General features: G+C 36.2%; 1 protein-coding gene across 2 annotated transcripts in view; it reads left to right on the forward strand.

Annotated features, from left to right (window-relative positions):
- CCSER1 (coiled-coil serine rich protein 1) overlaps window positions 1-24,007 on the forward strand; it is a 735,482-nt gene that overhangs the window by 573,362 nt on the left and 138,113 nt on the right. Inside the window, exons 12-13 of one of the 2 annotated variants that reach the window (XM_075030670.1) lie at window positions 8,392-8,437; window positions 11,230-11,448. In XM_075030670.1, coding sequence (XP_074886771.1) covers window positions 8,392-8,437; window positions 11,230-11,258 — 75 coding nt within the window. In that variant the 3' untranslated portion in view covers window positions 11,259-11,448. Of the gene's footprint in view, window positions 1-8,391; window positions 8,438-11,229; window positions 11,449-24,007 lie in introns of those variants that run through there. The other variant, XM_075030636.1, reaches the window with a different exon arrangement.

Consider the following 24,007-nt stretch of genomic DNA (forward strand, 5'->3'; position numbering starts at 1 on the left):
GGACCTAAATATATGGTACTAGCCTGGATCAGACTGTCAGCAGAAGGGCAGCTTTTGGCAGGAATGGGGGGCAGATAAGAATGAGAGAAGGGGTGGAAATTGATTAAGTACTGAGGCTGCCCAGCAGTTTTGGTCTGAATTTCCAATGCACAGTCCTAAAATAGAAACACTTTTACTGAAGTGAGTACAGTTAATATGCTCTAAATGAAAGATGTCGTAGGCAATAGCGCCTAAGAGACCTGTAAGACCAAGTTCATGAAGGACTTAAATGAGCAAAGCAGGGTGGCTTTAGAACAACTTGCACAAGCTTGAAGACAGGGATAGCTAAATTCAAGTTGTCTTAAGTCCCCTGAGAGGATAAAGAATCAGACAGGTCATAAAGTGATTAAGAAATTAATATAATATAACATCTCTAGTGTGAATGAGATGTCTCCAAATGAGTTAGTATTTTCCTATTTTGTGCAGTTTTCATTGTGTTACAAATAATTTTTTTAAAATGGAAGAACAGTATTTCAGCAGATGTTGAGGCATGCAGGAATTCACAATTTGTAAGAAATTTCTACCTAAGCAATCTGAGCAGATTGTTGTAAGATAGTTGCAAGGAAGTATTCAGTTAATAAATGCAAGCTAGCTCTACAGAAACATTAGTTGGATTATGCATTTGAAACAATTATCCTATTGCTATCACATAAGGGACTGTAGGTACCCAGAAAGACTGTTATTGCCTTGTCTAATTGTATCTAGATCTAACGTAGTATGTGTAGTTTGGCCTTATGAGATTGCAATCCAAACTGTGGTGTGAAAGTGTATTTTAGGATCTTTCACTGATATGTGGAAGCAGATTGCTGAAAAGTGCATGTAAATGTTGATTCAGAGTTGAAAATGTGCCAAGAGACTGCTAGTAAAATATTTACTGATAACTTTAAGATGGAAATATGTCTTCCTTATTGAGCTATAACTTCAGTTTGGAAGATATTTGGAGGAGGAACATATTTATATTAATCTATGTATAGACTATGGAGCAGTATTTGCTCTTGAGGCTATTTTCTTTTAGTAATTTTGTTCATGCCTGGCATAGCTTTCAAAAAAAAAAAAAAAAAGTGAATAAATGTGTGTGATTGCTGTGCTATCATCTTCAATTGCAGATAGCTTTAAATATTTTGGAGTTGTATGAAGGTGTTGTGATATTTCAGGCCACCATAGGAACAAAATATTTTTTCTTCTTTCTTTGTTTAAGGTAAAACACATTGCAATCTGAAATCTAATAAAGGAAAAAGACACAAATGATAAGCAGTTTTTCATCAGAGGGATTGTAAAGACTGAATGTTGGCTGTTATTAAAGTTGGATAATGCTATAAAAGAGATTAAGTTGTAAACAATTGCTTGTGAAAAGTAGTGGGGTTTTTTTGTTTGCTTGGTTTTTTTAGTATTTTCTAATCCAATCTTTTTTTAAGGAAAAAAGAATTCCTGTTCTGCTTGAGTTTTGCTTTAGTTTTGCTTTAAAGCCTTGATCTTCCTCTTTGATACTACTACTTTGACTACAATTTTTCATTTATATTTATGCAGATGATTATTATTCCAAAGTATCAAACTCTCCACCTCCTTCTGTGTTCAAATGATCATTTCTTCAACTTGTCAAAATAAGCCTGAAGGATGGATGGTTTCTACATAAGTAGAAATGGTATCAGCACTTAAAATTTTAAATAGGAATTTTTTTAAGATGAAAAGTGGAGTGAAGGCTAAAAGGCAGTATATGAATTTTGGGTAGAAAACAGGGCAGAGCATCCTAACTAACATAGTCCCATTGAATCAACTCATGCAAAAATAGGTGATGTGACAAAGAGCAGGTTTTTCTGTCAAAATGGTAAAAATCTTAAAAAAAACAATGAGTGAATTTCCATGGCCTGAAATGAAGAAACCTACAGAAGGCACCTCAGGCATTTATGGAAAAATAAGTGGTGGGACATTAGTACCAAGGTGGAGAGTTGAGTAGGAACTCACGTGGTAAAATCAGCTGTTACAAGCTGCTTTCTAAATGTGGTTGGAAGAGGCAATGTTTATGTTAAGGGGGCCATGGATCATGTTATGGTAATGAGGAGATGCTGAAGAGCTACATATAGGTCTTCAGTTGTGCAAAGGCTTTTGAGATGTTTATGCTTAGATGGTTGAGTGTGCACAGTAAAATCCAGTAATCAAGAAGGTGTTAATGAGCATGTTTCTTGCACCAAAACCGAAACTTTGGAGAAAGGACATGAAGTTTGGTAAGAGTCTGTATGGTTTAGAATATGGTGGCACCATGATATCTGGAGACATGCTAATGTCATATTGAATTAAATATTTTTTTAAGAACCATTTAAGAGTGACATTGCATTAGAAAAGTAGTCAGTCCAAGACAGTGTTTACTGAACTCACTACTGAACTCAAGAGTAGCAGCACACTACTCTGTGCATCATTTCATTGATATACTCAACCAGTGAAGTGCTACATGAAACAAGTGAAAGCTATCATATTAAAGCACAGCTTACCATTTTAATATTTGCACTATTTATGAGAGAAACACATTCTGCCCTTACAGGAGAATGTGGTAGTGATCTAGCAAGTTTTTTTGTGTCTGGGAAATCTTACTTATCAGTGGTATTATGCCATCATGTATTGACAAGGAATTATGTTTCAGAACTCTTGTGAGATCAGATGAACAGTTTTTTATGGTAATAACTAAGACTTCAGTAAAGCCTGTCATTTAAGACTATGCTTTTTATTCTTAGTAGTGTTCTGAAATGTTCTGAGCTATCAGTCTAATTTCTATGATAAGAAAAAGGGATATGTTGATTTTCAAAGTTAATGTCAAAGTATTATGCGTTTTGTCTAGGGAAAATGTTGCCTACCATGAGTAACCTCTTTAAAAATCATCATCTGGCAGTGAGGATGTGGGGTCTGTGTGTGTTTGGGTTTGGGGGTTTTTTTGGTTTTGTTTTTGGGGTTTTTTTGTTTTTTTTTTTTTTAATTTAGTGCCTTTTTAACTGTGTAATAGGTGGGTGGGTGTTCTAAGAGAAAAGAGGGCATTTACTGGAAAAGCGTTTATTTGGTGGGTCATGAGCTATCTTTTATTTTCTTCTGTCATTGATTGGTCTGTTGTCAATACACATCTTTGTGCAGATTCCTCATAGAAAGTGATACAAAAAGAACAGCAATATTTGTGTAGTTATGCTGCAAACGGGGTATTCAGTTCAGCTGGATTGATCTGATAATTTCATATATTGCAGTACTAGGACTTCCAAGTTGCTCAAGGTGAACCCAGAGGACTTCAGTTTCTATATGCAGTTAATAACAGGTGAACTCATTACTTCAGAGTTCTGAGAGATGTAGGGAAACATATGCAATCATTGAAGTATTTTACTGAAAGGCTTCATTCGAACAGCAAACTAATACATCCTTGGATGTTTTGCTTCATTGAATAGGTTGCATTATGAACCCTTTTCATTTGGACTTCATTGCTGCTGTTGTCCCAGAATAGCTCCAGTCACAAATATTTAGGCTGGCTGGTGTTTGTGGTCGTTACTTTAAAAAATTGACAGTAACTGGTTTTGTTCAATGTGAGGATGCGAGAAATAAAATAGCTGTGGAAACTAAATGCCAGATTCCCTTGCGGAGTTCATTGGAGCTTCCAGTGAATACTTAACTATGACTTCTGATGGAAACTGTGTCATACTCTCACCTTGACAAGATTAAAAATTGATAGTGTTTTCAAAAAGAACAGAGTTTTGTAATGTTCTCATTGCATTTCTGAAAGCTAAGTGAAAAGAAATTGTAAATGACTGACTGAAGGAATGTAAACAGAACAACAGTGCTTGTGTGGTGCATAAAATCCACATTCATTTTAGGGATGTTTTGGATAATCAAACATTCTTGCATTAACAATGAGGGGATGCTAAGAATATGTTATATGGAGGCAGAAAAGATAAAATAAAAACCTCTCTTATTTTTTCCTTCTGAGGAACACGGACTGTAGCACTGAATTGTATGGCACAGGAACGTATAGAAAAATTAGTCTTTTCCCTGCTTTCAAAGGGAACACTCCTAGGCAATCTATCCTAAGCATGAGTTAACTAACTGGTTAGTGCTTAGTTGAGCATCTGATGCTATGGTAAATATTAAATAAATTAATATGGTTGCATAGAGCACTTAAGCCTTTTTTTTTTCTTTCTTTTTTTAATTCAAAAAACTGTCTGAATGTACTTTGCATCTACAGACAAGATGCTGACTGGTTTAGCACTTCAATTCTAGAGGATGAACTCTGGCCCTCCCAGACCAGCAGGCCAGCAAGCACTTCAGACTGAAATCTCGATACTTGGGGTTTTTGTGCCACAGGATGTAAGTAGGCAGGAATCAAGACCCAAGCAGGTGTATTTTCTCATCATACTGTGTTCATGGGCGACGCAGTCCTAAAACCTGTATTTCCCTCATTGGTCTACTGAATAGGCCAGGTGTTATAAATGAGGCATCCTGACAGCTTCACTTTTAGAGGCTTCTGGATCTTGATGGATTCTTTCTTGGCTGTTAAGCTCTGAGTTGTCAGGTACTGATGACTCTTTTCTCCTCACCTGTGTGTTCAAAGGTGAAATTTAGGGGCTGTCCATTTTTAAGCCTTCCCTCCAGAAGGTCTCTGATCACAAACAGCAACTTTTTTTTTCAGTTTCCTTACACTGGCACATTAATTGGCTGATGATGAAGTGTAACTTACTGTGCTCATTAGACTATTTTGGTATTTGTTGGAAGCATAATGTATGTAGTAACATCAAGAAGATAATTTTTAAAATTTATTCCATGTTAAATGAATTAACAGGAAGAGATTTATTTATGTATGTTAAGTCAAAAAGGTCTTTAGAACTAACTGAAGTGGTTAGGAAAGGTAAAAGATACAATCACCATGAAAACTTTTTTTCCTGCTTCTCATCAGTGACAGCATGGACTTGCTGGGATTTTAGCATTAAAAAATTAAGTGACATTGAGCTGATATATGCAGAGTGGTCAACAACAAAAAAAATCATTTTGGACAGTGATCCTGAGATGTTGAATGTGCACCTGTGTTCTGTGCATTTACATAATAAAAGGTTTAGAAGATGCCATTGTTAACATGTATTATGTACCCTCTAAAAGAACTTCAAAACATTTTGAATGAAAATGAGTTACATTTAAAATGTATGGGAATGCTTAGCGTACATTAATGTCCTGTGGTGAGCCTAATGCGTGCAACAGTATTTAAAGATGAATCCAAATTCAAACTTTACTGTATACTAAGAGCAATATTTTGAGAGATGCTATTCTGTAAGTGATCTCTTAGTTAAAATTATGCTGCAAAAAGGTAGGGAAGGGTTAGCCACTTAGAATCTTCAGATGAATGTGCTTTTAGGAATCATTAACTTAGTAACTACAAGGTAACTAGTCATCTACAATACCTCTGCATTATTAATAGCATTATCTTATCCCTGTGTAAGTGTCTACATTTCTAGGAATCACAGGGCACTTGGAAAACTTAATATAGTATTTACCACTGACGCTATCATGGAAGCCTAGACACCTTTAAGATTAAGTGTTATATGACACAGAGAGGACAGGAGACAAAAAGCTATATGTGATTAGAACTGTGGAACTACTAAGAGTTCCAGGAGAGCCTGTATTTTCCATGGAGAATATCTGAAACTTGGCTTAGTTTTGAAAAATGCTCCTTATCATTGTGCCAGATGTTACTGAAGGATAACATTGATTTCTGAAATATAAGGGGAAAAAAGGAAAGGAAGGCCTGATTAAAAGATAAAGGCATATATCCTTTTCCCCCTGGCAGGCCATTTACTCTGGAAATCAGAAACATGAAAAAGCAATGCAGTCAAATTCATTGGCATCTTGCTTTTCAGAGGAGCTTTATGTCACTAGAAATACATTACTTGAGCGGTGTCAGTAGTGATAATAGTAACTAACAATGAATAATTAAATTCCCAATTCTTTGGTTGATGGATTTGTGTAAGTTGAGGCTGTTTAAATGTTTTCTTTTTGACTCATGGGGTGAAAAAATGTAGATGCTACAACACATTCAAAGCATAGGAAAAAAGTACTTTTGGCTAAATAAGCAAGCAGTCAGCTAACCACTGTCACACCAATTTACTTTGTGCTTTTATTTTTTATATATGGTTACATAAATCATTTCAATGTCTTTAAATGATGAACTGAAAACTTACTTTCAGGAGGTACCTTAATATAAGGTACCACTGCGTACCTCAGCTTTTCTAGAAAGCTGCCTTTAAGCAAAGCAGAAGAGACTATAGTTGACAGAATGGGGAGGCTGTGGTACTGCCTTTGTGCAATGTGTATTTTTCAATACTTCTAGCTTTGCTTTAGATGAATACGTGTATTCTTAGTATTTCAAATAACTGTATTTTGGTTCCAAAAGACTTAAGAGAGCACTGGAAATAATTGGTAAAGCCTTAGCAGTCACTGAAGAACTGGTTTAAGTGCTGACTATATGGTTAGATTTGGTACACAAACCAACTTGTCCTCTGGCTACCTTGAGAAGTTAGTTGGAGATAAAGGTGGACTTTGGAAGTGCTGAAATAACTCAACAAATAACTATGGGCTTGGGGGATAGTGCACTCGCAGGGCACTGCCTGCCCTGGAGGGAAGGGCTTTGAGCACATTGCCTGCTCGCACTGTTTGCCTGGTAAATAGGAGAGCTTACTGCCTTTTCCTGGCAGTGTATGCAACCTTGGAAACAAGGGAGGCAGCTAGTGGGTTTTTTGCTGCCCCAGGACAAGTTAACACCAGCTTGGCCCCTTGGCTACTTGTTGGGGTGACTGTGACCTCTTACTACAGTTGCAGGAAGGAGTTGGTCTCAGAGTGGCAAGCTTGAGGCATAGTGGGACAAATGGTTTCTGCAGAGCTACCCAGCGCTGCATGTGGCCACAGCTTAGTGAGTGGTAGTCTCTGTGGCACAGCCATGACATCTGAAGTGATGAATAATCCTAATTATTCTGCTTTTCCTTAAATAAAATGGTATGCCAGCAGTGGTGTAAAGATGGTTTCTCTCTGCGGCTTTCTGGATATGCATATGTATGCTTCACTCTTTCTAGGTAAAGGAAAACAGGATTTTACAAGATCTGAAAGAGAAAACTATCTCAAAGAACAAATACCTGACACTGTCTAAATGCCTGGTAAATCAGTTCCCAGCCTTGAATTCAAAAAGCTGGTGGAAGTCAAATGACTTCAAAGGAAGCCAAGCTCCACTCAAGTCTCATAAGTTTCAGGCATTTGATTTTTTTGTTGTTTTAAGGTAATAAGTGCAATCTAAATATTACTGTAAGTAATCATCCTTGACTGCCCAGTCCAAATGATCAGTGTGCTCTTTTACATTGGGAAGGAGGATGCAGTCTTGGACACAAATTTGAAGCAAAGCAAATATGCTGATACTTCATGGTCTAGATTGAGAATGAGACAACATAGTTTGTTTTAACACTGCTCTTCAAATTTTGTACACTAGAGTTTCTCTTTAAATAGTCATCCTTTTAATGTCTTTCTGTTATTGGTTTGTTTTTCTGAGTTTGGGGTGGTTTTGGGGGGTGGATGGGGAGAGCGGGGGTAGGGGATCACATTGGGAAGAGGCTTGCCTACAGATCCCAACTGGTATGACTTGCTTGGCATTTGATTCATATTTTCTTTACATGCACAGTTGGTATTTCAGAGATGTGTGGTAATTGCTGGCATAATACATAAAAGATGAAGCACTCTATCTACTGAAAGAGCATACTGCATATATTGATCAGGGATTTAATAAAGCTGCTTCCTATCAGCTGTCATCAAACTGACCCAGTGAGGACTTTGTAAAGAATTTTGGAGAGCAGGTGAGGAGGAAGTGGCAGGAGCCAAACTGTACTGTGCTTGCTCTCCTTCCTACCTGTTTGAAATGTACTTTACCTTCAAACAGTATCAGCTAAGACATTGGTGTAATTCAGCCTTCTTATGTTTGTAAAGGAATCATTTTAATATATACTCTGTACATTGTCCTTTACATCAAATTTAATTTCTGACAAGTGTGAGCATGCCTGTCTTATGCTGATACTTTTTTTCTGTCTTCTTTCTTTCTCACTCTGTTTTTTCTCTCTTTTTGGTTCATTGTGTCTGCTGATGCATGGATTACTCATGGAACGTTCTCCACTATAATTTATGTTTATCTGAAAATAGGAACTGCAGTTCTTCAGTAATAACAAGCTCCTCTATCTAAACAGTCTCTGTTCCGTTTCACTGCCTTCATTTTCTTCATGTCTTGTCATTTTTTTCATTTGCTGCTGCTGTTAATCTGACATCCTTTGCTCCAAAAAAAAAAAAAATGTGTTTTATTTACAGGGCACAGCATTTGGAAGTGCTCCTGTTCCTTCTCGCAGGCAATTATGTGAGTCTCTTAAATTCCGCTCTGTGTTGTAAAGATGACTATGTGTTCATGTGCTGTAGCATGGCATGCCAATATAGAGTTAATGCCCCGAGGTCAATATTCAACCGCTGGTGTTGTATATTGCCTGTAACGTGTTTGTAGCTAACAGTTTCTATTGACCCCTTCTTTATTTCTTTGTTGTGTTTTGTTCAACACATCATAAATAGGGGCTGCGCTGTGCACTATGAAGTTGCAAGAAGGGAAGAAATTACCATAATGACTCAAAGTCTGGAGGGGACTAAGAATAATATCCTCAGATCATGTGTTCAACATATTGATGAGTAGCATTGGTAAAACTAAAGACTGTCTCTTTCCTAGTCTTCGAATTAATCTCCATTGTACGAACAAAAAAGAATCTGGGTCTCAAAAAATTAAGAAATGGAAACCCAAACAATAAAGTATAAGGCAGATGTTACTGAGACCAGCTGTATTTCTTGTAGGACTTTCCTTCTAATTAATTTGAAGAACAAGTCCGTCCCCTGAGTTGGGGAGGAAAGGGAACTTTTATAGAGGGATCTCATTCATTTTTTTCCTTAAATCTATTGGAAGTATTGACAATAGATAACATTGATTTTAAATTAAAATAAAATTCCCCCTCTTGTCCGCCCAAACCCCCAAGAAATCACAAACGTAATGTGCTATATATTTTTTTGAAAAAAGAAGAGAAAGGCTTACATTCTAATTCAAGATGATCTCTCTGCTGTTTTAATAGTGTGCGTGTTTGAGTATGTATATTGAATACATAGATTCTCAAAATACCATCAGACTTTGAGATGAGGACTTTCTTACATTCCTTAAGTCTATTCCTGTCTCTCTCCTCCTACCTTGAGTTAAATGTCCATCCTAAAGACATTGGCGTCTTCCATATGCATATAATAAGCTACAGCCATGCACTGCATTATTATAATTACTATGCACTGCATCACACCGCTGAATGTCAAATAGATTCATCATAATATAACATTACAGGCTTATTCATAAAATACGGTGCAGTTTGAACGATGCTTCATTGTTGGCAGTCTTGAAGCGTGTTGCTTGCATAAATTCACCGATGCTGCTCTTGTGTATTCATAGGAAAAGACAGCATTTGTCTATGAGTGTGGATCTTGCAAAAGTAACAAAAAATTTGACCTGTATATGACTGTCCTTTCTTTTGTGCAATTATCTAAGATGTTCCTATTCTGCTGCATATATCTAAGGGGAGAAAAAAAAAATCAAGATGAACCACTGTTCATGAAATATAGTTGTGCTCCTATTACAGTTATTTAAGGTATTGTGGAAAGAATTAATATTCTCATTGAATTCTTCAGAAAAACAATGCTGAAGTTATTTTTATCCAATATGTATGACACTTAGCAGTCTGCTAAAATGAAAATTCAAATTGCTATCTGGCTTACTTTCATTTAATTAATCCTGCTACTGGTCTACATGATTAACAACATCAGTGAAGACTTTGGATGCACACCGACATGATAACATGCTTTAACATGCTTAGTTATAAATAATCAGAAGTGTGCATGGTACCACTGTTGTCAGCTTCCTTCCTTGTACGGAGGCCCTGTTCGAGATGAATGTTGAAGTGCCACATAATGAAGTGTCTGGGATTTGAACATAAGGAAAGGTGTGGGAAGGGCAGAAAATGTTTTATCTAACAAAGACAGGATAAAATCTGTGTACCTAAATGAAGATGCAGAACTGTGAAGTAAACAGAGGAATGGGTAATGGTTGGGTTAAATATGTGGATGAATAGGTTGGAAGAAGTGATTAGAAGAATAGGTTAGAAGAAGGTAATCTCCATGATTAGCTGATGAAATAATGGTAAAACTAACATTGCTGAAATGGTGAGATGGGAGAAGTAGGTTTAAAACTGCATATGTAGAATGTGTTAGTGGCTTAACTGTGAAGCAAATAGAAGCAAAAGAAACACATAAATAAGGGGATCTGTAACATCGGGGGGAAAAAAGGGGGAAAAAATTATTTCAGCCAGCTCTTTTCTGCTTTTATGTGTACTAGGAGGCAAAGATTATATGGAACTATGAATATGTTGTGGCAAAGTTCTTCTAACAAGGAAGCTAAAATTAGAGCTTGAATTTCCTAAGCTTGTCTTCTAGTCAGTGGTGGTAACTTTTATGGTCCTTGCAAATCATTGAATGTTGTTACTGTTCACGTACAAAAATGGGAAATGAGGATGTCTGGGAATCCAGAGCAGGAATGCTACTGGACAAATGCTGTGTCCTATCACACAGAAACTGAAACGTAGGCTATGTTTTCTTCCAACTGATATTACCAGTGATCCTACAGTAATTCCACTGCAGTAGAAGAGGCAAGATTGAATTGATCTGAGCTCACATGAGATGTTTTAGACTACTGGGGACTTGTGGCAGCCTCACCTCTAGAGTGAGCAGGGTAGGCTCAGTGGCGGCGTTGCGAGTCACCGGGAAGTCATGCACCTCTGGGCATCTGCAAGTGTCATAGACGTTGAGTGGCAACTGTGCCAATGCTGTGTTATGACATTTCCTCTTGTAGCCCAGGGTCAACAGAAGCTGCTGGTGAAACATGGCAAAGTAATGAGCGGTTGAGACTAAGATGCTGTTTATATCATATGTGAAAATAACAGGCTTCTACTGATGGGGCATTTTAACACTCTGGCTATAAACTGTGAGATACTGAGTACAAGGATAACTAATAAATTCCAAAATCCGAGTTAAAACTCTTTTCCGCAAGATAAAAACTTGCCTTTTGAAATCTAATAGGTTGCAACTTCGTTTCTGTTTTACAATGAAGACACCAACAGAAGTGGAAATAAAGGAACATACAATCCAAACTGACTGCAAATATGAGATCACCTGAAATTAGCAACAAAATAAGACGTAAAGACAGAGGACAAACTGAATGGGGAATCCAAAGCGAATACAGAAGTCGTCAGAAGTCCATAATGATAGATATATGACCCAGCTTTGGTCACTGGAGTACTGCTGACCTAAAAGCAAAATACAAATTTACAAAATCTAGTTACGACTAAATAAAATGTTGTACCAAACCAAAATGCAGCTCCAGATTTTTGGGCAGAATTGCAATATAATTTCCCTAGGGAGAGAAGAGCTGTCATATTTTCTCCTCTCACTTGTCCATTACATGGAGCAGAAGCACAAATACACCAGTGAAACTGGTATACTGTGCAATTTAAACTGCCGGAATATCTTATCTGCAAACTACATGAAGAAGATTAAACCCCACAATTCTGAAAATACACCTGTTCATTGCAAGATTTCCTTTTAACTGCACTTTTTGTCCTGCAAAAATACATATTTGAGTCAGGGTTTTGAATTTATATCTTCTGTTAAACCACTGGATCAAGCTAGTGGGCCTTGCACCAGATGACAAAGCTTTATCTTTTTTATATCTATGGTACTTTTTATCAAGACTTTATTCCAAACATTTTTTTTGGTAACAGTGGGCAGTACTTTTAAGAAAACGTGTTATCATTTACATGTAATTTGGGCAATGAAAAATGCTCTACCAGTTTTGATTAGCACTACTTAGTAGAAGAAATCAATGAGAAGAAATATCATAGAAAGAGTCTTGCTATAATAGATGTTCCTGAAACACAGTAGAATCTCAACAAAAATCAATACAGTTATGTGGTACCTGACAATCAACTTTACAGACAGAACAAATTGTATCAGACAATTGAAATAGCCATATTATATCCAAAGAATTTCATACCCTCTAATGATAAGAAAACTGCCAAATCTAATGCAAGTTAAACTAACCTTTAGGCAGGGGGTTTCATACAATGAGGAATTCACTGTTAAAAATAAACCAACCTAACATCAAAATTAAAGGAAGTGAAATCCTTAGTTTGTTGATAAATGGCACTTTAATGTTATAATCTCACAAGCAAAGTTTAATTACTTGGGGCAAACATAAAAACGTCAGAGTTTTTAATTCAGCTGTAGTGATTTTTTTAAGGCATAAATTACACCGGAAGATATGTAGAATGGAAATTATATGAGTTAAATTCCTAGCATGGCTAGTTCAAGTGACAAAACTGTCTTAAAGAAGTAGTTGCCCACTGTCAGGATATTTCAGGAGTGGATGACTTCTTTGGTCAGCCAGAGGGAGAAAACAAGGAAGGTAGATACAATGCTGAGATGTTAACCGTTCTCTTGAATGCATTTTTCATGGTGCATTGTGGAGGAAGAAACCTTTTTCATGGGAGAGATTTTCTAATATAGAGAAAAACCTAAGGTGATAATGGTAAACATGTAAGTTGCAAATATAAAGATATAAAATGTCCTTTCAGAATTTTAAAGAAATCTAGAAATTAGTAGACTCACCTACTAGTAAAAATAGATTCTCTTATGAAAAAGTACTGGCAGTCATTTTGTTGTACAGTTGATCAAAATATATGGAGTGAAGAGGTATAAGTAGTAGTCTGGTTTAAATAATGCCCAAAAAATGCTTATTAAAAATACCTGCACATTTGTAAAGTACAACCATGGCAGTTCTTGCAAATGTTTATCTATCAGAATTCTCTTCTATATATGATAAAAACTGTGAGCATAGGAAAATAAATTTGCATATTTTGAGCTTTATAAGGAAATTTTACCCTCACAGAAGGGTGCAAAACTCTCCCCCCCAACCATAGGCCAGATATGAGTTCTCCAGACTGAACAACTGACTAAGAAAATGCTAAATGTCTTGATCTCACACAGGGTCACCAATTTCAGTGATGGGTCTCAAAGTCTATAATAAGACTGGTATCAGTTGCTTGATGGGTTTCAACTTGAATTGATGCAAATACCTATTTCATCTTTCAGAATAATGACAAAGGTATTTGTATAGTAAAATTTAGGATGACAACATTATTCAGGTTAATCAACCTAAGTAGGTTGGGGGCTACTACCTAACTAGGTAGTAAGGTCTAGAAAAAGGTATGTACACGGTAATACCTTGTGTAGGAGAACTGCAACAATAGCTTTGCTTCAATCCTCAGGGTGGAAAATCTGGAAGAATGCTCAAAGTCTGAGGCTGTTCAGATGTTCTCTTTGCCATGGCTCCTTCCAAACTTGATGGCAGCTATCCTCCCAAGCCCTGGCTGCTGCTGTTGCTGTGACCACTACTAATTCATTGGGCCACTCTCAGCTGTGCAGACGGGAAGTGCCCAAGCTTCATGCAAATCTGAGCTATCAAAGGCTGTGTCTGCCTTAATCATAGAATCATTTAGGTTGGAAAAGACCCTTATGATCAAGTTCAACAATTAACCTAACACTACAAAGTCCACCACTAAATCATGTCCCTAAGTGCCACATCTTTTAAATACCTCCAGGGATGGTGACTTTACCACTTCTCTGGGCATCCTGTCCCAATGCTTGACAACCCTTTTGGTGAAGAAATTTTTCCTCATATCCAATCTAAACCTCCCCTGGCACAATTTGAGGCCATTTCCTCTTGTCATATTGCTTGTTACTTGGGCGAAGAGACCAACTACCTTTCAGGTAGTGGTAGAGAGCAATAAGGCTCAGCCTCCTTTTCTCCAGGCTAAACAGCCCTCAGCCGCTCCTCATAGGACTTGTTCTCTGGACCCTTCACTTCACCAGCTTTGTTGCTCTTTCTATATAGCAATATATATATGTAGTATAACAGAAGCTGATCCAGAGAATGAAGTGGTTGGGGCTGATGTAAAGGAGGAAAAGTTGTCTTTGTCTATCATTTCAGGCTTAAAAATTATAGTTGTGCAGCAATGAATCGGAATAACTCAGTGTCTTAACTCAGTTGAACTCTGCACAGGTAAGATTTTTGTGAGTTCAGGAACCTTACTAACTGCAAGCCAATCCTGGATAGGTTCTCTCTTCAGGATTTTGACTGAAATTATGGTTTGGGGAGAGGTAAATTATTATTTCTTAAGTTACTAATTTTCTTACAGGAGGTGTTTAAATGTTTACAAAGTATGCAGAGAAGTGCACTTAGAGGGGTGTTTGTGAGGAAAAATGCAAATCTTAATTACTGTAAAATAAGTATGTACTTAATCCTACAGAAGTTTAGGTTTATGCCAGCGTGATGTCCATAGATTCAATTACTGGCTGGCTGGAGTTTAGAAACGTATCTGACTAACTGTAAAATACTTTTAATAAAGTAATTAACTCTCAAAAAATTAAGCAACAGTAATATAAATAAATTATGTAAACAGTAATAACCCTCAGCAACTATTATTTTACATTTTTGGCTCACAATTCTTCATTGCAATATTTCTAAAAATGGCCTCATCTGACAGTCACCTGCTAAATTTAATTTAAAAATTCATTAGAAAATTATTCATTTAACTGAATAATCTTTTGATCAGGTTCTTTTTAACTCAGTAATATGTTCTTAGTGATTTAGGCATGTTCTATTGTAATCACAAGTGATAGTCCTATTAACTCCAGTGGATGTAAGATCATGCTCTGTTTTTGCAAAATGAGAAAATATATATTCTGACAATAGTTTTATTAATATATTATTATTTTTAAGTCTTTCATTTGTGGGAGAGAAATCTAATTCTTTTAACAGCAGCTCCTGCTTTCAGTCCTGTTTCTATGGAAACAAACATTAGCACAGTGAAAGTTTTTTAAAAGTGATTATTTTAAAACATTGGGGACTGGAGAATTCATTTAAGCAAATTTGGAACCCACTCAAAAAAATGTGGAGCTTAGATATAGAACAGAAATAAAAAGTTTTTATGTTATAGCTTAGCGTGTGGGTTTTATTTGTCTTTGTTTCTTAATTCCATGATTGAAAAGAAAGATTTCTTCTTAAAAAAATAATTTTTATTGCATTTAGATTGTGCTAGTACAGAACTCCCCTAGAGGGGTATTACACTGAGGGATGTGTTTCTGTACCTAGGAGCATTGAGGAATTTAGAAAAATGAATTTTTGTTTTCATCAGTTTGTGCTTGATGAGGGAGAATAATATTTGTTAGACTGGTATGTACAGTGGTACATTGAAAATCTTCATTTGGTTTACATACTACACCTGAATATGGAAGAAGAAATAAAGCAAATACATTGTTGCTATCTTGGCTATCTTATCCCTGAGCACATTAAAAACACCATGGTCACAGTTGTATTAAAAATCAGATACTGTTTCCTGTTTAAATAAAATAGCTATTCAAAAACTTAGTCTTTCATCATTGAAATAAATAGTCTTTTGGAATGAGATTCACTGAATTCATACGTAATCAGTTTTTTCTGTCCTGCTTTGAATTCACGGACTTGATTACACCTTAATCAAGTGGAAGTAGAGTACAGAAGCCATGAGCTGAGGAATTGCTTGTTCTGTTTGTTGTTTCTGCTTTCACTGCCATTATAGTGTATAAAAATGCAATACATTATTTTATACTTCTTTTGAAAGTTAAAAGATGAAAACTAAGGAATCCATTGAAATTAGATAGGCTTTTGTCAAATCAATTTTAAAGCACTAGACAATTTTAAAAATTTCTTTGGGCTTCTTGAACTCTCTCAAGTAGCTGTAATTGTATGTTTTTGGAAGTTCTGTCTTCAAAACATCTGTATAATTCATTATTATAAATGTGTTTTAAAGTAATTTCTATATGAAACACTTTTTAGTCTTCTGGTTTTCTGTAAGCTTTTTTTCCCCTGAAAATGAGCAGAAATGGCAGCCTCCAACAGAAATTGTTTACACCCTTTTTTTTTTTTTTTGTATTTCCATTAGTAATTTCTGTGGTGACTATGTCTGTGATCACTACAAGAGTGAAGAAGGTCTGTGAGGCCTCTCTTGCTCTAACATTTCTGAAAAATATATATAATTGAAATTATGAATATCTGTTTTCCTAAAGACTGGGCTTTACATTTTCTGCAGAAATTCATGAGACTTTTACATGAACTCAGGGAATTGTCAATTCCGTATCTCTAATGCTGGAGCTTCTGTCTACAAAAAGGTGGCTTTTAACTATAGATCCTAAAGAGTTTGCGACAGCTTACTAGCTGGTTGAGAGTTATTCTTCTTGATAGTGCCAGATGATATGGCAAGGGGTGCAGGCTGTAAATTACAGCTTGGCAGGTACAAAATGGACATTAGCAAGAACTTTTCTCAAGGAGGGTAGTGCAGCTCTGGAACAGGTCACTCAGGTTGTAAAATCTCCATCCTCAAAGGTTTTCAAGACCTGGCCAGGCAGAGGCGTGACTGAGCTCACTTGGAGTTGGTAGTCCCAAGCAGGAGGCAGGGCAAAATGACCTCCAGAGGCCCCTTCCAGCCAATGTTTCTCTGAGTTTGTAATTTGGGGAGCACTTGTAGGGATGGAAAGAAGGGAAAAAAATGGCAGTCCTCTGAAGCTGCATCTTTCTTTAGAGTTTAATTTCTTTTTGCAAATTCATGTGCAGTTAATCTAAGAAACTTCAGCTACTAAAACAAGTTGATGGGGGTTTTTTGTTTGTTTTTTTTTTAAAGAAGTTAATGATTGGATTCAGGTTTTTCAAATGAAATTGACTTTTTGAAACGGTGATACATTTTTTTTTTTTAAACCTAAAAATAAGGTTAACACAGTAAATAATTCTTCAATTAAAGTAATATTTCATTTTAGGCCTAACAAAATATTTCTGATTGATCTGATATTTTTCATTCAGGCATTAAACTGAAGAGTCTTTTATTTACCTAATTCTACTTTGAGTAATGAAATTGAATCTCTGATAGATCTCCATCAAGAGCAAACTCAGTGATTGATTTATTCTGGATAAATTACCTATGAAAGTAATCCTATTTCCTATTAGTGAATTATGTAAAATCTGACAGTGGGTTTTTTTGTTGGTTTGTTTTTTTTTAATAACTATTTTGGAATTATAATGAATTGGCAGTATGGGCATATGTTAGCTTATGATTTGTCAGTGGAGTAATCTCCCTCATTCAGTACTTCCCCTTTTCACCACTGTAATATTACTGCTGTTCCTGGACTCTTCCACACAAAAAGCCCTTTTTCTCCAGGTGACTGTCTACTGTGCTATAATACTAGTCATACATACTTTCAAATTGCCTATTGTTAAATTTTGCTTTGAAAAACTTTTCCTACTAGCAGCTTAGTTGTTCAATTATTGTAAATATTCTGTTGATCACATAGTTATCAGATGTTTATATAATGAAAGTGTCAGGAAAAGGAAGAAAAATGAATTCCAGAAAATTGAAGCTTTAGCTCATTAGTGAGTATAGTAGGATAGTAGAGTATATAGCAATTCAAGATAAAGTTTCCAGTGAAAGAAACTGTGGTAGAGAAAGAGTGCATTAGAATGAACATGAACAATGAATATTATCTGCTGAGAACACATAAAACCTGCAGCTAAAAGGTTCTTTTTCAGGACCATCAAGTGTCAGAGAATTCATGGCTTCAGGTACTGATCTTCTCATTGATGTTGGAACAAACTTAAGTAAAGCAGTCTCAGGCAGAATTTAAACTAAAGAAAATATTTACCTATGTTTTTCTGATTTAAAGCATGTGCAGTCATGAAAAAAAATTTTATTTCATGATATGAAGAATCACAACATCATTTTATGATGAGGATTTACAGCTTATACACTTGTATTATAGTTACCTTGGGTGACATTCAGCATGTACAATTATGGAGACTGTATTTGCTTTTTGATTATTTGCTTTTTGCTTCATCATTGTAATGGATAGTGCTTTTCTCTCATATGTCACTAAATTAAAAACTATTATATTCATTGTTTTGGTCAGTAGCTCTGTCTTCAGAGGTTTAATGAAAGTTGGGACTGTTAAAGATGGTTATTTAAATTACTGAATGGCTTAATAGGCAAGTCAATATTAAAAAGTTTTCAAGCCATTCCCATTAGAGTATGTTAAACACAGTGGAGAAATTGTATGAAACTACATTTATTGGCATACTGCTGTTCGTTGCATATATGGCTAGAGATATCATGAACATGTTTTGCTTTGGCGTAACTACAGATGCGTATAGGCCGAGTAATGAATGATGCCATTTGTTGCTCTTCTGATATAGCTATTAAACCATTAAGAGTTTTCTGTACTGTATTTAAAACCATTGGATAGATTAAAAAATGCTGCCTTTAATCAACTCCTGGTACAGAAGGCATTCTTTTTTTCCCCCCAGAATTCCCTTCTAAGATTAGGCATGTGCAATTATTGCAATCACTTTTGCATTTTATCAACACTGGAAGAAGCAGACTGATAGACATTTTACTTCAGATGGCTGAAGAGTTAAAAGTTGGACTAAAAATATTCACCATTTCTCAATGCCACACAAACATGCTTGCAAATGCACACTTTGCTGTTCTCTCCCTTGCAGAAATGTACCTTTCTAAAGAGAAGCTAGACAAATGGTCCACTCTGTTGTTCCCTCTCCTTTTCCCTTTGTTGCTCATTTTGTCATTTTCCCATAAAATCCATGGATTTTGTATGCTTCTTAGACCACTAATTAGAATTACTTGGTTTTAATGTGAGGAAGCAAAACATTGCTAATGCTTGAATTATTCATGGGTATTTATCAAGTTCACCGTAGGAACTATAAATACAAATAATGTGGTATGATTTGTTAAAAATGAACATTTGGTATCATGCAATTTTAAGTAGCAATGTATATAATACTTTACATGATTATATCAACTCAGTTTATTCCAGTTCGTTTGTCTTTCAGTTATTTTTTTAATAAGTTTTTCCCCCTTTTCATCCACTCATTTCTAACATCTGGAAAGTATCTATTGCTTTACTTTTCTGTGAAAGTCAATTCGTTATCGTCATTTGGTCATACTGCTGAAGCTCAAACACACAGGAAGAGAATGAGAGGGGTTTATGTGCTTTGTTAGAGTCATCTATTGTTGGGAAGTAAATATCTGCTGAATGTTTTCTGGAAGCTATTTCAAGCATTTGTTATAAGAAAATACAATAAAAACAGTACTCACTACAAAACCTCATTAAACTTTTCTATAAAGCAACAATAATTTTTACATCCTTTCTCTTCAAAAGGCTAATAATTGCCTTAGTTTTGTTGTTAAAATAGCATATTATATAAAGTTTGCTGCTTCCAGAATTTTATTTAAAAAATAATTGATATTTGTTGACATTTGCCTGCATATCTGATCTTTGGGGTTTTAAAAGACCGTCATTCTGAAGAAAATAGATGTAAAAATTAACATAGTAAAAATAAACTTTACTATATATAATAAAGATGTACTGGGATTTTATTAGTTATTTTAAAATTACAGGTTTGGGCAGTGAAAAATCTTATTCTCTATACTAATAGGATAGCTGAAGAAACCCAATGGTAATTCCCTAGTGGAAAGAATTGTTCTGTTTCTCTTGTGGGGTGCTGTGGTCGCTATCATTCCTCTACCACAGTTTCCTGCCAGCTGTCTTGACTGAACTCTGGGAATGGCTCCAGACTTGGACTGGAGAACCAGAAAGTAAAAATGCTCTATGACTTGTATTGTATAGGTAACCGAGTCTCCCTTTCCTTCTCTAACAAAAGGATGCAGTATTCCATGGTTTTACAGGTTAAAACTGTAAGATGGGTTAACAGAGACTATTATTTGTTAGGATAGTGAGTATATGCATAAAGTTGGCCTTATGCTAGCATTTAATATTTTAGTCATCAGATTATCATCATTACCCCTGGGCTGCTTATATTTAGTTTTTATGTGTAGATTTAGACATTGAAATTAAGCTATCAGGCAATAAGGTAACTGAAGCATGACTCCAAACAAGAAAAATGCCATCACCCATGCAGACAGAAGTGTTTGGAAGACAAGCATAGGAAGGAGTACAAAGACATGTGGTTCACTAGCTATATGGAGAAACAATTCAGAAGCATGAATTAATGTGTCTTGGTATTCCTTCCAGGAGGGCTGAGGCTACATCAGCTTGCACTAGTCTTGGGTTTACATACAGGACAATCCCTAGTGTTTCAGTGTCATCATGTGTCCCTGCCTGCTTCTGGGTTGTCCTTTCAACGCAACCTGTTCTATCTGACTGTGTTGTATCTCCTGTAACATCAACAATAGTTCCTGATGTGAAAAGCCTGACTATTGTATTTAATTTATTCATAGTGTCTTTTCAAAAAAGAAATCAAAATCTGTGGGGGTTGAGAAAAGAGACAATAGTACTGGGGGATCAGCTTGGTCTGTACTCGTCACTAGCTGGTGTTTTGTAAGCCTCACTAGCTTACAGTTTGTGTCTGAATTTCCACTCTGTGAGCTGCTCCTTTTATAGATAAAACCTTGACAGAGATCTTCAGCGTGTTGTGGCTTTTCTCACTGGGGCTTGTGGAAAGCTTTTAAAGTTTTGAATTCATTTGTGTGTTGGCTGTCTTGGCCATGTGCTGCATATCTGCTACCATCACCTTTGCCTACTCACTCCTACCTGAATGAATTATAAACAGCACAATATATAGTCCATCTTCATTAGAAAGAGTAAAGGTGTCTTCCTGTGAAGAACACAGAGGTTGAGGCCAAGCAGGATTTTTTTTTTTATTTTTTTTTTTTTTGCTAGCAGCCAGGGCCAGCCTTAAGAATGAAAAGAGTTGCTAGGTGATGAACTCTGAGCTTGGGCTAGCTCTGCATGAACTAGATCTCCTGTCTCCTCCACGCTGTTTGGTAGCCCTCAACTATGGCATGTATGGTAGTGCCCCACACTGGATAATAATTTTGCTTACCAGTTTATGGCTGTAAGTAAAACTACAGTCTAGTTGTTATTTTAGCTTCATTGACTGTGTCATCCCTTTCTTGGGTAATGAGCCTGTACTGGGTTCAGTAGGAGAAAGCTCAGCTAAAGATTTCTGTTGACCTGTTCACATTCCTTGGCTGGGAAATTTCAAAGAATGAAATTTAATTGTACTATACAAAAGATGATAAAGCTAGGCTGCTGTCACCTAACTGTAAGCACCTGTAGTTTTTCTTTCAGCAGCAGTGATTGTTCATAAGTTGAAAATTATATTTAAAATATCTTATCTAACACATGCTTAACAAAAGTCTTTGCACATTTATTCTTTGGATTACAATGGAAGGAGCATTCTGATATTTTTCCATTTTTAAGTACAGAAAGTATTCATTTTTGTGATGCATTCTTGACCTTACAGAACAATCTAATAGTCAATTATATTAGCAAAGTAAGCTGAGTTAATTAAAACAAAGCAACTGCTACTCTAGGTTGGGAACTATATGGCTGTACTTTAGCATAACATGAAAGTATATAAAAAAGAGCAGTACCTCGTTTCTTCTTTTTGTCATCTTAAATTACTCACATGGAGACAGTAGGCATTTGCTGCAGATTTTCATTTTAAATTGTCAACATCCTCATATGGCATGAATAATTGATACAAGTGTAATGACTAGATGCTAGCAATAGCAGTCCTATGTTTATTTCTTTCTACTGGTGCCCCTTGGCTTGACCTCTCAAGCATTCTATGGGAGCAGAACACAGAGACCTGGGAGGTGGGATGCTCACCTGGAAGGCTGTGAGCCTCCCCTCTCAACTTCTACATACAAGATTTATTTTAGCTAACATGACTTTCAGTAAGGCAGGCAGTTGTACGTGCTTAACTTCACGAGTGTGAATAGAACAAAATGAGACTATTCCCGTGTGTGACTAAATATGTCTGTGTTCCCGGAGCAGGGGTGGGGGTGTATCCATCCTATGACAGATTTTGTGTTCTGTTGCCTCAGCACTAACCACACAGCAGGAGGATCAGAGCATTTAGGAGGACTTCCTGTGACAGTGAAGGGTTTTTATTAATTTATTAAATGCTTATAAAAACTTGAAAGATCTTACATCCACCTGTCAAACTTACCAGGGAGTTGCACATCCAGATGATCTGTTAGGAGCAATGGAGCTGCTCCTTTACTGACAGCTTTAACAATACAATAAATTTGGCTAGATGTCCAGGTCGAATATGAGCACAAGTCTCAAGATCTGAAAAATTATTCCTCTTCTCATCTTTTTGAAGCCTGTAATCTGTCTTTGGATGCAAACACAATCTCTTTTACTATTTATTATGATATTAAATATTATGTTTATGGTAGTATAAGTATCTCAAATATTTTTAAAGGAACTGTCAAGTATAGCCACAGACTAAAATGAAAATCACATCTGGATATTTTACAGTTCATTTTGACTTCAGTGCTAAAATAAATTTAAATGCAATTTGTGCAATAAGTCATATGGAATAAAACAGTAGCGTGAAAAATAGCCTGCAGTATTAATTCATCTGATAAGGAAAACTCCTGAGTCTGAGTACTTCTGTGTCCCAAACGTGTGTTTCATTGCCGTAAGCACAGGATGCTTGCTACAGATTCTGCATTCACGTTTACATTGAGCTATAAAGTACAAAAGGAACCACTGCAGGAAGCAGGCTAATAATGTTGTTTCCTAATGGACTTATAATGTCATGGAACAAAGATTCCCTAAAAATACTTAACTAAATAATTACAGGATGAGGTGCTATATTTTTGTAGTTTTTCTAGTATATTGTTTAAGCAGTTGCCCTGCTTTTGAATAAGGTGGAAAATCAGGAAAGGCAAATATGGAGTAATTCTTCATATTGCTTATTTTATTGGGGGTTTTTTCCTTTGAAAAACAACAGGCAGAAGGCAATTTAAATACTGTAATTTATCTTTGATGGATGTTGTATTTAAAGCAGCTGAAAGCAAATAATTTGAGCATGTAGTAATTAACATTCTGATCCCACTAAGGGATTTGCATATGCTGACCCTCACCATCCCAATACAGCTCTTAGCAGGTATGAGGTCTAGTTCTAGTTTCAGCTGTAAAGGAAAAATGTTACACTTTCCTGTGTTGATTTGATATGAAATGCCAAGAGATTCAACAAAACTTTTTCTAGCACATTCAGACTTTGGTGGCCAAATCTGTTGCTACAAAGAAAATTTGCAAACTTCCCTTTAGGAAGGCGCAAAAAGAGTCATGACCCAGTGACTTGTCAAGCCTTATCCTTAGCCTAAATGATACGAACCAAATATTACATGATTTTTATAAGTCCTTATGATTGCTGATGATGTGGAGTCCCAGGCACAGTGTGTTTTCCCTATTCTGTTTTTCTGAATGCTTGTTGGAGAAGAATCAATGACACCAGAGGGACTCTGCTGCTCTTAACTGATTTCCTCAATGGCAGTATGGCTGTAGTGTAAGGAGGTTTTGCCAAGTGTGTGGTGTGAAATGGCCGTTCGGCTCCCCTGGAATCTGGATCAAAATGTCGAGAAATGCAAAAGGCAGGCTTGTGTTCTTTTTTTTCCCATGGGATCCTGCAGCCATGTAGTCATATTTTATGTGTGTATTTTTTATAACACCTTATTGAACAGCATGGTCTTGCATCGCTTCTTCACAGACATCTCCTAGCGAGAGAGAAGCTGTGGATGAAGTGCTCTGGTGACACTAAGATACAAAGCTGTTTTCTTCAAAAAAGAAAGTCCAGGACTGGTTATACATGATCAGTGTGAAGTTGTTGGCTTGGGTTTTAGGCAGTAGCTCAACCTCTGTGTCGTGGTTTAACCCCAGC

This window comes from Buteo buteo, chromosome 1 (assembly GCF_964188355.1).
Source record: "Buteo buteo chromosome 1, bButBut1.hap1.1, whole genome shotgun sequence".
NCBI classification, from domain to species: Eukaryota; Metazoa; Chordata; class Aves; order Accipitriformes; family Accipitridae; genus Buteo; species Buteo buteo.